This window comes from Petaurus breviceps, unplaced genomic scaffold, assembly GCF_028583685.1.
Source record: "Petaurus breviceps papuanus isolate PSGF00001 unplaced genomic scaffold, PetGlider_PUasm1.0 187, whole genome shotgun sequence".
NCBI classification, from domain to species: domain Eukaryota; kingdom Metazoa; phylum Chordata; class Mammalia; order Diprotodontia; family Petauridae; genus Petaurus; species Petaurus breviceps.
In genome coordinates, this window is record NW_027185799.1 from 14955095 (window position 1) to 14972869 (window position 17775).

A 17775-nucleotide genomic window follows, 5' to 3' on the forward strand; every position below is an offset into this window, starting at 1 on the left:
GATAAATACCAGTGTCAGTGGAAAGAAAAGGATGGATACAAGAGATATTGTGGCAAGTGATAGAAAAAAAAAATTTGCCAGCTGATTATAAATAGAGTTCCATTTTAGGCTTCTTGATTTTGAGATGCTAATAGAACATCCATCCAGTGAGAGCTATCCATTAAGACATTGGCAGTGGGAGAGTGTAATTTATAGGAATGATATTGGAGAAGGAGCCATTAGGTAAGGAGAGCATTATAGTAAGTGTGAGAGAGGGAATGATTGAAAGGGAAAACTTCAAGAGATAATGGGAGGGGAGAAGGGAGGAAATGAATTCAAATAGGAGAGATTGACCTCAGCAAGGAAAAAAGGTACCTCTTCTTCCAAGACTGAAGCAAAGGAAGAGAAAATGAGGAATGATTTTGAGAAGTTTTAAATATAGAATAGGAAAGAAGAGGGAGCTCATGGCAAAGCTCTCTGCTAAGAGGGAAGAATCAGGGAATAATCTTGCGGGGTTTGAGTGAAGAGAAGGGTTGAAATAGTTGATGTGAGTCATGTGATAATAAGGGAAGAATATACAAAAATAATGCTATGTAGCCGTGAGCATCTAGTGAAGCACATGGCATGAATCTGTAACAGATGCATCGGCCCAGTTATAGAACTCATTTGACCCAGAGGCATGAGTAGCAATAGGACAAGGGAGCAAGGGTATGACTGGACTGGTTAACTGTGGGGCCAAAGCAAAAAGTGAGTCCAGAAGAATGAATAATGGACTGGGAAGAATAGAGAGGTTGTGATGAAGAGGGTATATTGGTTTAGGAAAGATTGTGGGAAGGAGACAGGTGACTAGGAGGATGTGATCAGAGAAAGGAACTTCAGAATTGAGGATTGTGGAGTTCGTATAATTATGGTCAACAAAGGTGAGAACCAAGGGATGTGGCCGGGATAGAGTGAAGATGCAGGTCACAGGAGCTGATAAGGTTGAGAAATAGGGGGGTATCAGCAAGTATATTGAAGTCCCTGAGTGTAACATTAGGAGAGGGAATAGAGAGAAAGACTGTGAGCTAGGTACTGAATACTGAACTCAAGAAAGATGGGAGAATGCCTTGGGGCTATTCAAGGTCCTTCAAGACAGGGCCTGTTTCATTTCTGTACTTGCATCCCTGACACTTAAGTTATCTAGCACATTGACATTTCATAAATGTTCACTGAATTGAACTTGTAGCTAACTACCATCAGGTTCTAGATAGGGAGATACAGTGGGATGTGACGAACTGCAAAGGAGAAGTTACTGAGTGGTGGCCGTAGGAGGTTCTCAGAGTCACAGTGACAAGCAAGGTGTCTCTCTGTTCTTTTGCCTTCGCTCTGTCTGAGTGCGTTGGAGGAGCTGCATCTAGTACTAGGCAAGGTATTTTCCAGGCTTGAGAACACACAATGGGAGAGGAGACAGTAAAGCAGGATGGGGACTAGAGAGGGATAGAGGTATCACCTGTGAGAATGAGAAAGCAAGGACAAGTTCTAGAAAGGTGTTCTGTTTTTTTTCCACCTCAGTACACAGTGATTCACAGAGAGTTTAGAGGGAAGTAGAGTAGAAGTTTCCATAGGCCAGAATAAGTGCCTGTTTTCTGGTGTTCCTACTACACTCAGCTCCTGGGATGACCAAAGGTGGCTTCAACTAGGGCAGAAGGGGTTGAGCCAGTAAAAACAACAGCCTTGGCAATATGGGTGGATGAATGCTTGATTTCTTTCTCTCATGCTGAGATACTGGGGGATGGAACATATCCAAAAGATACCTACATGTATGACATGTAATTAGCTCCTGGGTGAGCCTGGTGTTAGGGCATGTTCTGGTCCTGTATGAGGTCCTGCTGACAAGAGGCTCTTGTGTCTGGGTCTGTCATGATTCCTGAGGCCTAAGGTAGTGTTGCTTTTCTCACACATTTTGAGACTGGAAAACTTAAGTGCACCCTCCATTGTATCAGTAGGTTCCAGGGTAGGGAGGCCAAATTTACTCCCTTAGGGGATGTAATGGCCCTTGATGATAATCCTAGGCATTTTCTTGCCACTGTCTTATATTTTGTTGCCATTTTTCATAATGTGGATAATGTGCTATTCTTTGCATTTGAAAGTTAATTCTCTGCCCATCAATTAGGGAATGGCTGAACAAGTTATGGAATATGAGTGTGATGGAATATTGTTGAGTTATAATAAAGATTAAAAAAAAATAGTTTCAGAAAAATCTGGTAAGACTTGTGTGAACTGATACAAAGCGAAGTGAGCTAGAACCAAGAGAATAATTTATACAGTAACAGCAATAGAAGAATTTAGGAAATCTGATTGCAACTTAGAGCCTTAATCATATGCTTGGGGGCCCTGAAAGGTTACATGTTCTGCCTAGGGTCACACAGACAATCTGTCAGAGGTATGTCTGACTCCAGAGCCAACTCTGTCTCACTTTTGTACCTACCAGTATAAAAGAACAAGGCAGCTGCTCCAACCGATGGTTTTAGCCGCGAGCTCTCTGGGGCATCCCAAAAGTCATAGTGCAATTTGAAGCTATTTAATCTCAAAACTGCACCAAGACTATATAAGCTGACTCCCAGGAGGAGTAAACTTGACTTTGTGTGCCAGGGAGCCATATTCTCATGAGCTCACCAGAAGAGGCAGCAAGTGGAATGGAAGGGGTTCCAGCTTACCAGCTTTCTCTGTGCACAAGTCACAGTTGCCCTGAGCTCTGTTCCTTCTCATGAAAAACAATCACGTGACCCTAGTCAGTACTCTGCAGGGTTGTAAGGAAAGTGCTTTATAAACCCTCAAAAGCTTTAGAAATAAGAGCTGGTTTTTAATGTATGACATGTGGTTTAAAACAAATCCAAACCCTAGCACAGTCCTCGAATTACTATTTACTCCCATTCTGCTTCCCCCTTAAAGAGAAATTTCAAAAAGGAAATTTTTGTTGGAAGTGGAAAAAAAATTATAAAGTAGCTCAAGAAAAATGTAAAAGCAGTATTTTGAGGGTTTTTTTGGTTACTTAATGGCAAATTAGATCATCATTTATTATGGATAAAATCACTTATAGTGAATTACTTTTAAGGAAAAAAGCTTCACTATTAAAATACAAGATGTGATTTCAGATGTCTTCTTTGGGTGGCAGTAGTGCTTTTTCTATTAGAGAATGTGAGGCATTTGTTAAAATTGTTTCTGAAGTGACAAAAAGCTTTAGGTTTTTAAAAAATTTAATATGTGTGTGGATTGTTTGAAAGAATGAAAATGTAAAAAAATAAACCTGAGAGAGGTGCTTAAAATGAGTTCTGGCATCTGTATAAAGATAAGATAACGTAAGAAGTGTGAGCCGAGATCAGGTATCATTATTAGATGCTATAACAAAAGTAAAAATGTTAGAATTGGGGATTTTAGGATCAAAATGTTTTAGGGAAAGATTGAAATGTATATTCCCTTTTTGACTGCATGGTCTAATATCTGAAAGAAATGAGTTTTTCTTTGTAATCAGAGAATGGTCACTAGATTGTTGGCTTGGGAACAGATACTGCCTTTCTCAATTGTCTTATTTTTGTCCAATAAAACAAAATAGTTTTCAACTTTGAAATCATCTTTAGGGGTTAAAAGGAAGGCCTTTCCTGAATATCAGTTGTTTTTATTCAAAATAGAGACTTGTTTCTGGAATAAATCACGAGGCTACATATGTACATACCTGATTTATCAGTGACAACATTTTGCCTAAAATAAAAACACAATAAAAAATTTTTTTCATTTGAAAAACTTACTTTCTTTTATGTGTGGCATGACATGTCAACTTAAAAATAATTATATTTGTTCAGAAAATAGGCCTGCTTTTAGATCTCTTTTAATGAAGAATGCATAAAATGTTGTATGTGTACCCTCTTCCACTGTCAAAACTAACTTATTTATTTTTATTTCTAGTGAGAAACAACTAAAATTTGACCACTACCTTGTACCATTTACTTTGTATGAACTGGGACTTTTATACCAACTGCAAGGAGACACAGAGAAGGCCTTAAGAATAATAGAAACTGCAAAGTAAGTTGTGCCAGTAGCATTTCACATTACTAGTTGGAGAGTCAGTGGACAGGGGCTTGTTTCCCAGATTACCTCAGTTTAAAGTGATCTCTCATTCTCTAAAAATTTCTCTGGGTATTCAGGTCTCTTTTTGTCTCATCACATTCTACCTTAAGTTTTAGTTATTTGCATCTATGCTATATCCTCCTCTTTCCCCATTCATTGTCAGGTGTTTTGTGGTCCTTGAAAATGAGGAACTATATTGTTTTTCAAATATGTTCTTTATCTTATGTGTAATAAATATTTGTAGAATTGAATGGAGCTCTACTTCCTATCAACCACAAGTGCTTGAAGCCAACAAAATCCCAGACACATACAAGGGTGGACTTGGTGATTGCTGCTATAGTTGGGCTTCTGTCTATGCTTCTGCTTTCTCTGGATCTCCCTGTCTATATTAACACTTATGGAAACCCTGGCCTTGGGCATACTGAGGAAAATAATGGAATGAATCAGGGGCCCACACCAACATTCCCTCTTTCTGTATCTTCACCCACCCCCAACTACCCTTTGTTACCATCCTACTTGCACGTAGTCTCAAACTGATTTTTAGCATATCCTTACTAAATTTAATCATATAAAATTCATCTCATTGTTCCAGGGTATTAGGATCTTTTAAAATCCACATTCTGGCATCTACCATATTTGCTATTCCAGTTTCCTGTCATTTATAGATATGATAAGCAAGCCAGTATCCCAGGCATTGATAAAAATGTTAAAACAAACAACATAAATGAAGACAGAGTCTTGGTGGACTACCATCGAAGGTATATTACCAGATAGTAGTCATTAGTCCAAATTAATTGACATTTTTAACATTCATTTAGCCAGATATGAATCTACTGATTATACTAACATTAGGCCCAGATAAATGTCTGGCTTAAATTCAGATGATTTGACAGTTACTATAGCCACATGGCATATATTGTCAAATGCTTTAACTCTAGCATTCACCTTATCCACTAGTTAAATTATCAGGGATTACAGCTGCTCTGTAATTTAACAAATATGTCTTAGAAAGGTACCTGAAGCTTAGAAATGTTACATGAATTGGCTATGGTCACAATGCTAGTGTCAGAAGTAGGATTTGAACCAACTTTAACTACAAGTCCAGACCTTTGTCCTTTTCCCCACACTGTCTAACGGAGAAGTCATGAGTTGGTCTTATTGAACCTATGTTGATGCCTGATTATGATTACTCTGCTTTTTCTAAGCACCCATAATTCATGTTTTTAAACAATGCATTCTAGAATTTTGGTGGTAATAAATTTCCAGGCCACTAGTCCATAGTTTGGAAAATCTATCTGCCCTTTTTAAAAAATTAGGAAATGTGACCATTTCAGATTCTATAGGACTTCCAGACTTTATAATTCCTTAAAAATCACTAATGATATATTTAAAATATCTACAGATCATTTCAGTGTACTGGATTAAATTCATTTAGACTAGGATATCTGAAGTCATTTAAATGAATAAAATTTTCTTACTTTTGTAAAATCATTGAATCGGAATTTCTGATGTGGAAAAAGCCTTTGAGGTCATGTAGATAAAATTCACCTTTTTTTATAGATGGGAAAACCGAAACCTAGTTAAATTCAGTAGTCATTTGTTAAGCCCCTGCTACTTACCAAGCACTGTACAAGGCACTGGGTATAAGTACAAAGACAAAAAGAAAACAGTCTTTTAAGTGACTTTGCATTCTCTTGGATGACTATAACCTAGAAAGATAAGTAATTTTCTCCTGGTTACCCAGATAGTTAATGACAAGCCTGGACCAAAGTCTAGCACTTCTGAATTCAGCTGAAGAGTTCCCTCACATATGCCCCAACAACCTCCCAAAACAGCTGCACACCTCTTTTGTCCTGCGCTTTCTTCTTAATACTTTTGTTTAACTCTTCCCAATTTGGAGGTTGTTTTCCCTCAGTTCAGTCACACAATACACATTTATAAAGTAGGTACAGTATCCAGGGCACTGTGGTGCCTTGCCATTTAAATAGAAGTGAAATAAGTCTTTGCTTCTTCTCTTTGTTACTTTTAGATCATCCCCTTCAAGTAGGGAGCCTGGATAATAAGGAGGGGCTCGTTCCTTGCTTGACAAAGCTCTTCCTGTGCTCAGAGTCCTGGTTTGGGGAGGAGTGGGAAGTACCAATGAGAGGTCCAGGGGTGGAGTGCTCGATGGCCATTACCAATGGGGGGTAGCGACAGGGAAGGTTTCTTGGATGAATTGACTTTGGAGGCAGGTCTGAAAAGGAGGGATTCAGTAAACAAGAAAAGGGAGGGAGAACAATCCAGGGACACAATCAAGAGGGTTCAGGGTGTCTCCAGTTTCCCTGGAGAGTGTTTTGAGGTCAGTAACATAAGACTGGAAAGGGAGGATGATAGCAGACTGTGAAAGCTTTTAATAACAGAGAAGAGAGTCAAAGCTTTCCTCAAGGGGATGCCCATGAAGATTTTTTTGAGACTGGAATTGTGTCAGTAAACAAGATATATCAGGCATGTAGGAAGGATAAATTGGTGAGAAGGGTTCGAGGTAGTAAGATCTTAGATGATCATGAATTTAGAGCAATCATGCTTCTGGGTGGGAGTTGGACTGGGTGATTTCTGAGATCCCTTACAGTCCAGAGATATGGTCAGCAATTGTGATCAGGAACAATAGGATTATGGGCTGAAATGTTTGAAAATACTCCCTCTTATTCCTGCCTCTTTTGATATTACTGGCAAAAAACTCTTTTTTTGTGACTGTTAGCTAGTTAAAGTAGAAAAGTGAGAGCACCAAATTAATAACTGAGGTTTATTTGCTATATTCTAGGAGTTAGGGTAGAATTTCTTGATGACAGGAACTGTTTAATTATTTCTTTTGATGCTGAATTGGTAGTCACCACTGAGCTTGCCATAGTAGGCACTTGGCAAAAATGTGCTGAATTTATATAAATTTGGAATTGTTGTTGTTATTCAGTTGTCTGACTCTTCATGACCCCCTTTGGGGTTTTCTTGGCAAAGATATTGGAGTGGTTTACCATTTCCTTCTCCAGCTCATTTTACAGGTGAGGAAACTGAGGCAAACAGGGTTAAGTGACTTACACAGAGTCACATAGGTAATCTGTCTAAGGACAGATTTGGAAAATAAGTCTTCCAGACTCCAGGCCTGACACTTTATCCACTTTGCCACCCAGCTGCCTGAATTTAGAGTACAGCCTGTCATTTCTTAGAATACAGTTTTCTTAACTGTTACCATAATGATTTGTGCCAATTTAATGTGATTTGTTTCTTTTGATCCTGTGATATGTTTAAAGAGCTAGTCTGCCCTAGATTTCTCCATCTAAATTAGGGAGCTGACACAGTTTAGGAATAGTTTATATACATAGTATTGTTCATGAAGTGAGCTTGGTGGAGAAAAGATAACGCAAGTTAAAAAAAAATGCTAGTCCCAGGGTGAGGGGCTCTAATTTCCTGTTGACAGTTTGTTTTTATTGCCTTTTAGAACGAACTACAAAGATTATTCCATGGAGTCCAGACTGCACTTTAGGATCCATGCAGCACTCAGCAATTTGAAAGGCTCTCCTGCTTCTACTCCTTGATGGAAGCCACAGGGGTGGAAGAGTTTTCTAAACTGGCAGGAGCATCTACTCTAGAGAAGGCCTTGTATTAAAATAGATAAGTGATCATGTATGTGAGAGAGGGAAAAAACAAAATATTATCAATATTTTCTTTCATCTGTCTCTGTTTGGATGTTGTCTTTTTGTTTCCATGTTTTCCTATGGAATTTTACCATGGATTTGTTCAGTCCGTTATTAGAAAGTCTTTATTTTGTCTCATAAGAAGCAACTCAATGTTAGACCTGAATTGAGGTGTGAGGGTTTTATTTTAAGACTTGCAGGTGCAATAAAGTCTACTTTAGATTATTTTTTTCTATATCTAGATTGATATTGTTGAGGTAGCAGGATGAAATCTTATGATCCTGGATTGCAGCTAGAGCATTCAGGGGAGGCAATATTTCTGCAGTGTGCTATTTCACACCCTTTGAACTCCAAAGCTCAATCTCCTATCTGCCAGTTAGTTTCCATGAGCATTTCATAACCTGATATTTTACTTTTAATACAAAAATAAAAACCACCATCATCCAGAAAAATGAAATTGCTTATAGATATGTCCTTCTGAAGAATATGGTACAAAACTAGCGAAGGACAGGAACAGTTGTTGCATTGATTTTATAGGCTTAAAGGAATTCTCTCACTTGAACTGAAACCAAAGTGCTGCCTTTTTCTTCCATCTGATAAGAGGAAGCAACCTTTTTTTAATTTTTTTGGAGAAAGAGAGATGTTGGCCTCTCCTTGAATGTATTGAAATAATTTATATTTCCCAGAATGTATGGGTGTCTCTAATGAGAAAAGGAAGACCGTGGAGTTCCTGGACAGTCAGTAGTGAGAAAGGAAGACCTGAAAGTATAAGTCTGATTGTTGTTTTTTTTTTTTTTCCTGCTCAGGAAGCAAAGCACAATTAATGTTGCTTGTATAGTATAGTACTATCTTTATAGTTCATTATGCTTTGATGATCATTGTCTGATTTTATAATCTGTCCTTGCTCTTAATTTTTTTAAAAGTTCTATTTGTACACATTAATAATATGCTTGGTTCTTTATTTGAAAATTGCAGTCTTGGTGCACTTAACTTAACATTCATTTTTCAAAAATAGCTGATATCAAAGTACATAAGACATGGAATTTCAAATATTTGAAAATTACTTCTTTAAAGCACATCATATTTCACAATTGCCGCCACTTTTTTTTTTTTTTTTGAGGGGAGGGATATTTCTGGCTTAGGACCAAATACCAGCAGGTAATGGCTACAGCTAGGAAGGTGAGGTAGTTCATGTATGAAGCAGGGTTCTTTTATTTATATTATGAAGTATGATTTGTTATTTTAATTAAAAGACTGTTCCCTTTTGGGGGATGATACTGGCACATGGTTATTGGCTGGTCCAAGTGGTCCTTTTGTGAATTACAAGAGGTGAAAATCCAAACATATTTATATTGATTCATAGAATTTATCAAGGTAAAAAATATGTTGTTCTTGGTACACATTAAGTGCTTGATATTTGCCTTTTTGTTCATTAAAAAATATCTACTTAGCATCTCCAAATTGGAATAGACAATAAGACATATAGGGAACAGAAATTAATTCTCCTGTTCCTAGTTATTAAATCATGTTCAACAGGTATATGATATTAAATGGCGACACTTAAAATTCTATGATGATAAATTTCCATTAGTCTATTAGTACATTTGCTATATCTAATTATAGAGGAAAGGAATTCAGAAAAAGAATTTTTAAAATTCAGTGGTGGCAATTAGCTTGGAAAAGTGTTGTAAATCCAAAATTTTGCATGTTTATACTACTTTTATTTAAAACAAAACTTTTTTATGGCCTTGCTTGGAATTTTTTTGGTAGCATCATTTTTAACTGAGCACCCCTGTTCATTATTTATAGGCAGTATTCAGAACTGCATAGTCAATAAAAATTCTCTCTTAAAAAGGCAAACAGCCTTTTTAAAAGCCAATGGTAAATCCTCTGCTATTGTTTTTAGAAACCATTTTATTTTCAAATTGCCAACCACATTTAAAAAATCTGATAACTCCAAATAATTGATGTTCATATTTACCTTCAGCTTTTAATTGATTTCCTAAAATGCTAAGCAATATGGATAAATTTGCCAGAACTAATTTTAGAGGCCTTAATATGATTCATTCATTCAGTCTTCAAATAATTGTTAAGTACCAACTTTTTATAAGGCATTCTTTTAGGCACCAGTTTCTTCTGAGTTATAACAGTCTATACCAGTTGCTTCTCCTTGCTCACTTAACCACTTATTCCCCAAACCCAATAGTCCAGCTTCCACTTCTGTTACTTGACTGAAACTATTCTCTTTAGTAGCCTACAATGAATTTCATGACTCAAATCCAATAGTCTTTTTTCTGTCTTCATTCTCTTTGACACCTTTGTAACTTTTGACATTGTTGATTGCCCTCCTTAAAAGTTTTTCCTTTCTCCTCTTCCATGACACTGTATACTCATGGTTCTTTTCCTACCTCTCTGACCATTCTTTCTCTTTCACAGACTCTTCTTTTTCCTACCTTCTAGATAGAGGAATTCCCTTGGACTACCCTTGGTCCTTTTCTCTCTCTCTCTCTGTAGATTCTCTCCTTTGGGGTCTTCTTTCACTTTTCTGACTAACTGTCACCATAATCATCACTGTATAGATGACTCTCAGTTTTATGTATTCAGATTTGATCTGTAACTATCTCTGCTGCATTCCCCAGATAGCACCTCAAATTTATGTTCCAAACTTACTTTTTCATCTTGCTTAACTTTGTACTTACTAATGTCTCCCTATCTGTTCATTGTACCACCATCCTCCCTATAACTGAAATTTAAAATTTAGGTATTACTTTGACTCTTCCCTCTTCTAAACATGTTCCCTGTATTGAATGATTTCTCAGATCCTCTCAGCTGGTGAAATAATTCACGTGTCTGTCCCTCACTCTTCATTCTCTTCATCTTTACCCTAGTACAGCCTCTCATCTATATCTTGCCTAGATTATTACTATGATATTCTTATTCATCTCTTTGTCTCCAATTTCTCTTCAATCCAGTCTATCCTAGACTCCTGTCCCAGAGTAATCCTTCCAATGTATAGTGCTAATCGTGTTGTCACTCTCCTACTCAGAAGCCATCATTGAGTTCTTGTTGTCTCCTGAATCAAATTCAGACTTCTTATCCTGATATTCAAGAAACTCCACAAGTCTGCAACCTACCTTTTCAGCCTTATCTCATATACTTGATGTTCTTCATTGTTGTCCAAACTTATCCTAGTCTTTGCCTTTGACTCCTTTCCAGGAGATGTTAGGAGGAAAGCATTTTGTATGTACCTTAAAGCACCATATGAATGTAAGTTTGTGTGTGTGTGTGTTTCTACCTTTTGTTATGCCTTTCCCTCCCCGCAAATCCATGTTCTCTACCTGTTGAAAGTCTACCCATCTTCAAAACCCAGATCAAATTCCACTTCAAAGAAAAAAGTTTAAGTTCCACTTACCCTTCTTCATATCTTTCATTGCTGTTGGTCTTTCATCACTTGTATTTTGTTCATTTGTGTGTAAGTCTTATCTTCCTGATTAAATTGTGAGCTCCTTGAGGGCAGGGACTCATGCTTTACTGATCTTTGTAACCCCCAAGAACATTTAATAGTGGTTTGAGCACAGTAGGGGAATAATAAATGAATTGAATACCAACCTCCTCTTTTATTTACAGGGTTGCTTGCTAAATCATCTATAAATCATACTGTGTTTGAAATGATAGCCATGTTGGTCAAGATTTGTGATTTTTATGGTATATTTTATCGTATGTTTGAGAACTTTTAGGGTACCTAATATACTTTCCTTTTTTGATGGCAGCAGAGTGATAATAATCTCTAAATATAGAAACCAAGAAGTTGTGTTCTTTTAAATCTTTTGACATGGAAACTGTCTACTAATACTTGACAAGTAATGAAAAATTATCTATATCTACTCTCACATTCCTCATCTTCTGTTTTTTTATGGGTTTAACAATCTCCAGTTGGTTGTGATGATGGGAACTGTGGTTTCATGGGGGAAGGTATTCCATGGAAAATTCCCTCTCTAGTGAAATTTTTTTTTAATTTAGAAATTATCTTCTCACAGTTATATTATGACTCATACAGATAGTCACAATTGTTCATTTTTGAAGCACTGTGTACCTTTTCCTTTTCAAATTAATTTCTTGATGTCTGTATTATATGTATAAGAGTTAATGGTTTTACTCGTTGATATAAAAATTTTCTTCCTGAAAAAATTCGAGGTTGTCTTGAAATTATGCTCATTAATTTATCCTTGATTTTATCTACCTCTCTATGCTGTTTATTCCAGGTGAAAGTCTAGTAAGGTTACAATGTATTCTCTTGGTACCTGCTAATAATCAATACTTCATGAACCATAAAACCTGGAAGAACTCTTAAAACATCTAGTTAATACCCCTGGTTTTGGATAGAATTTAGTATGGTCTTTCTTAGAGTATTGGTTACTCCTTTAACATGTCTTCAGAAGAAGACTCTTGCCTCTCTTTGGTATGATCAAGAAGCTCTTTATTGTCTAATCCAAATGTAATCAGGGACAGTTTGAGGTCTGCTTGTTTTTTGTCCTCAGATAAAGCAGAATAGCCAGTCACTGTTAGTTTTAACAATAACTTCATGTGCTTGGAATGTCTTTTTTATATCTTCCTTCATCTTCATTTTCTCCAGGATAAATAAAACTTGTTCATTTAGTTTTTTTTTAAAGGAATAGAATTAATCCCCCTGCCTATTAGTAATTATTTTTTAGCACTTCTCTAGAAATTGTTTAGAATTTATATCATACCTTTAGCTATGGCATTTCAGATTGGTTTAACTAGTGCTAATTACTGAAGAGGGATTAATTCATGATTCTATTATGCTGTACTTCAGTCTCTGGCTCAGTATTATGCTCACTTTTTAAAAGTACACCACAGCAAGACTCCATCTCAGTACTGCTCCAGTAGACCAGTAGTGTCAAACTCAAGTAGAAATGGGCCTACTGTACCATCCATCATAAGGATCCTTGGAGGCCCCATATTGACTTGAAAAACATATGAACATTTCTATATTCTGTTGTATTTTTATTTTGTTAACTATTTTCCAGTTACACTTTAATCTGGTTCCAGCTGATGTTTTTTTGTACCAAATCCATCTTGCTTGAGACTATATTTGTATAGCTAATTTTTCCTTTCTAAAGTGACGTGCCCTCTACTAGTGTGTTTTCCATTTGTTACTGCCCTCTTACTCCCAGTTTATAAATTGACGCTTGGGAAATTTATTTTTATTCTCATTTTTCTGTGGGTTAGGGGAAGTTTCTTTTTCTTTATGGAATATTTTTGACCATTTGAGAATCAGAAATAAAAAATACACCAACCAAACCATGTAAACTAGAATTTGACTATAACATAACCTGTTGTGTGGAGAGCAACATAACAAGCCTTTACCTAGAAACCCTTCTGAAGTTCAGGTGCCAGAATTGCTAAGTGGATGCCATTGTAATCTAATTGTCTCCATTCACCATAATTTCACTTGTTCCTTGTACTCCTGGGCCATGTTATAGTGTCTTCAGAGTATTTAAATGTCTTCTAAATAGTTTTTTGGCAGTAACTGACCTCATGATTGTGACCTATGTTATAATTATTAGCCCGAACTACTCATTAATGATAATGAGCTAGGATCATAAGCTTTTGGCATTTTTTAGGTCAACCCCTACCTTTTGCAGAGGAAGAAACTGAGCCCTACAAAAGGAAAGGGAATTGACCAAAGTGACTGGTAGTAAGTAGCAGTGGAATGTAAATGTGGGTCTTATCACTCTTAAGCCAGATGCTGTCATCTACAGTTTAGTTATGTAATTGATTTGGCTCACTTGTGAAATGGAGTTGGCAGCACTAAGTGACACAGTGGAAGGACTGAGAAGTGTCAAGTCATTTCACCTCAGGGCTTCTTTTTTATTCATCTTTCAAAGGTTAGGCAAAATGATCTCTTAAGATTTTTTTAAAAAGCATTTAATTCAATAGGTTTTGGGGAAAAAGTTTTACTTTGTTAATTTTGGACTCAGCATTTCAGTGCTAGTCTTTCAGTTTCAGTTAATCTATAGTCTGCAAATATTTTTATACTATAGTCAAGACTTGAGAATAATTTCATAGGCTATTTACTTAAAATATGAATTTCATGCCTTTTGCTGTTCTTCATCATCGGCTTTTGTGCTTGTGTATGGTAACTAAATGTTATGCATAAATATCATTTAAAATGCGGCTTTGGACAGATTTTTGACATAGCGTGCAAAAAGTAAACAGACCAGTATCTAATTCTGACCTTAAAAAAGTTTCACCCCAGATTTTTATTTTTTCCAAATTTAATTATAGTGTCTATTTAGATTGGAATATACATATCATGCCATTCTCCTCCGTTTCTGCTTCTACCACCATTAAAAAAAAGGGTGGTGGGGGAGAGGAATACCTTTCAGTACTTTTGCCTTTAATTATTGTGGTTAGATTTTGTCTATTTTTTTTTCTTTTAGGATTAGGATTTATTAAATACCCTACATGTAGAGAGTTGTGAGAAAAGTCCTTCATAAACAACTGGGTTCTGTGTGAGCATTTATTCTTTGTTTTAAATTACTGGGTAAAAGATTGAGAGAGAATGATTTGTAAGAATTTTGAGTATGGAAAATCAATTTCTGTGTTTTTACCATTTTTTGATTCACAGAGACATAGGAAAAGATTAGTTGTCTGTCCATCTCTTGGAAGTTTAGAAATTTCATTTAACCATCCATGGAGGGTTTAGACATTCTGCTGAAAACAGGGGTCTAGACCACACTATCTCTTTAATAATTCTCTTCCAGAGCTATTATTTTTTATGTTTTATTCCAGTGGTAAATAACTACTAAATGCAGGGTCACTGCTGATTGGAATTGTTCAGTGCTTCTTAAACTGTGGGTCGAGACCCCATGGCAATAATAAAAAGTTTCTGAACACACGACCAAAAATTGATTGAAAAGCAAATATGTAATGAATCCAAGGTGTTTCTGGTAGTGCTGTGCAACTTCACTGCAGCCTTCGTTCTGAACACAAAACATACACACTTTGTCCTGCACATGCCCTCAGGCGATGCAGCGCCAACAAACACTGCTGAAATTCAAAAAGGGTTTGTGTGTGGAAAATGTTTAAGAACAATCCCGGGTCTAGATTGACTATATAGATCTATCCTTAGAGTAAGGCAAACAACCTTTCTCCTCCAAGGAATTCTAATAGGCCTTTTCATTGTGTTTATAATCTACAAATTTGCTTACATTTTAAAGAACAGTAGTGCTTAATAGCCTTGTATAGCAGGAAAATCAAAGCAGCAGACTTAACTGCATTTAGATTTTAAAGAATGCTTATAAACTGTTCAGTTTAGTAATTTAGTAAGTCAAGATATTTTAATGGCAAGCTTTATTAAGTAAATTTTTCTCAATAATACATAGTTTGCCTTTACTGAAGTAGTTATTAGACATAACCTTATTTGAATTATGAGAGCTTGAGGAATTTTGATATCTTCTCAAGAACTATTAATTCACTACTCAGTAGTTATTAGTAAATTTTCTTAGATTAATGACAGATTATTTTAAAAAATGAAGTGCTAAGATGGAAGAATTAAAACCTTCGAATAGTTGGAAAATTAGGTATAAAGTTAGATAATTCGACATTTAAGAAAAGTTATGTTGTCTTTTGAAATGCAGGAAATTCTGCCCAAATTGAACTTAATGAGATAAGCTTCATTGGAAGTAATGCAAACATTAGAGCTATAATGTAAAAAAAAAAAAAAAAAAAGAAACTTTAATGGCACCAAAATGTATACGTGGCAATGTTTGGTTCAATAGATTTAGAAAAATATATGTTATAATACCATTTTTTTCCTCAATGATTTATCCTCCCTCCATGGTTGTCAGATTCTTTTTACTTATCAATGTGTTTCTTCTTTAAGAAACTGTTTTGGGGCGGCCAGGTGGCTCAGCGAATAAGAGCACCGGCTTCAGTGTCGGGATGAACTGGGGATCAAATCCGGGCTCCACTTAGCACCACACCCAGAAATAACTGGCCGTATAACCTTGAGCAAGTTACTTAACCCCGATTGCTTTAAAAAAATAAAAAAAGAAACTGTTTTACGTGAAAAGAGATTGTAGCATATGTAATTTTTAATATTGTACAACTCTAAAAAAATTTAGAGGTTTCAGGGAGCTGTTCAGTCCTCTGTATAAATAAGATTTGCAGAAGGAAAGCTCATGTGAATGTTTCACTGATCTGTGCTATCCAGAAAAATCAGTTAATTTCTAACAATGTGCTGTATTCTTTCAATGTTTTAGGTGATATTTTTATATCTAGGTTTATTTTTTGTACCATTTCCCCCCTTTCATTGACAGATGGTATCCCAATGATGGGATATGATTGAAAAGCAAATATGTAATGAATCCAAGGTGTTTCTGGTAGTGCTGTGCAACTTCACTGCAGCCTTATGAATACCAAATGACTCACTTGTATGCCAGTGTTTTGAATCTTCATTTGCTAATGCTCATAGAGCACTTTGAGACTTCTGGATATAAATTGCTGGAGTCCACATAGAAGCAAAACACAAAACCTATAAGTGAAAAGTATTATTTTGTTAACTGTAATTCATTTTTTAGGGTAAAATTATTTTCTTGAGTTAGTTTTGTAGTATATTTACCTGGGAAACTCTGACTTGCTTTTTAAAAGCATGTTTTTGATATTTTATGAACTGGTTATTTGTTCTTGTTTGTTGTTGTTTTTTTTAAACCAGTGTTCTAACTTGAGGTTGAGAGATTTTTGAGAGTTCTGTTAAGCTGTGTATTTTTATCTTTTGCTGTTGTGTTCTCTGAATGAATATACTAAAATATAAATCTAGATCGAAGAATAACAGAAGCCATGTGACACCACATGGAGTTTATATAACAGGCTGCTGTGTTAGCTTAGTTCTTTGCTGATGAATCATTAAAGTCACATGGATGCACTTTATAATGAAATGTTATGTTAGACAAATGTCAATATCTTATCCCTCCTACTCTCCTCCTCTTCTCTCCTGTTTCTCTGAACCCCAAAGATTACAGTTTTGCTGAGCAAAATAGATTAAGAAATTGAAGATGTTTTGAGTTCTTTAGGAGACAGATAGGAGTTTAGATGAGTAACATCCTTTATTGATGAAATAGGAGAGGAATCCAGTAGCCAAAAAAAAAAAACCCAGATATGAAAATTTTCTGATACTTAGTACTAAAGAGAAAAGAAAAATATGAACCTCAGATATTTTTAATAAAGTTAATATATTTACAGTGACTATTCTATATTATTTAAGCTTATATTCTTCTCAGAGTATTTTGTTTCATGTTCTCTGTCATTTGTAAGCGGACACTTATATGGGCTTAGACCTCTAAGATGAAGACAACAGTTTCCTGTGTTTTAATTTTTAACATTGAGATACTTAAAAACCATATCCTACAAAGCTGTATTTTTAAAACATCTAATAAACCATCTCATCTCCAAAGATACAAACTTGATTTTTACTTTTTATTTCTGTCTTTGTATTTTGGGTTGAAATTTCTAGGAGCCTACTCTGGTTTTTAGATTTATTCATTTCTGGTCCCACAGGCCAGTTAGCTGCATCATGACATTTCATCAGGCACACCAGAGTCAGAGGGAATAGTAATTAGTGTGATGCATTGGAAAAAATGCTGGATTTGGAGTGAACTGTTCTAGGTTTAAATCTCAGTCCTGCTACCTACTACTTGTGTGATCTTAGGCTTCTTACTGTTTACTTCCCTCCCCATATACTGCAATCCATTGACACTGGTTTCTTTGCTGTTCCTTGCACAAGACATTCCATCTCCCAATTCCAGGCATTTTTGCTGGCTGTCCTCCAGGCTTGGAACTCTCTGCTCATCTCTGACTCCTGGTTTTTTAGTTTCAAAGTCTCAGTTAAAGATCTGCCTTCTGTGAGCAGTTTTCCCAGTCCTCCTCAGTCTTAATGTCTTCCCTCCAAGAAGATCTCCATTTTATCCTATTTATCAACAGCTCCATTAGGCCGTGGACT

The 17775-nt window shown here is 36.0% G+C and overlaps 1 protein-coding gene across 1 annotated transcript in view; it reads left to right on the forward strand.

The window, feature by feature from the left end:
- The window catches only part of TTC39B (tetratricopeptide repeat domain 39B), a 133381-nt gene extending 116144 nt beyond the window's left edge, over positions 1–17237 (forward strand). The window contains exons 18-19 of the mRNA XM_069090681.1: positions 3922–4038; positions 7556–17237. Of these exons, the coding sequence (XP_068946782.1) occupies positions 3922–4038; positions 7556–7652 (214 nt within the window). The 3' untranslated portion in view covers positions 7653–17237. The remainder of the gene's footprint in view (positions 1–3921; positions 4039–7555) is intronic.
- The last annotated feature ends 538 nt before the right edge of the window (positions 17238–17775 follow it).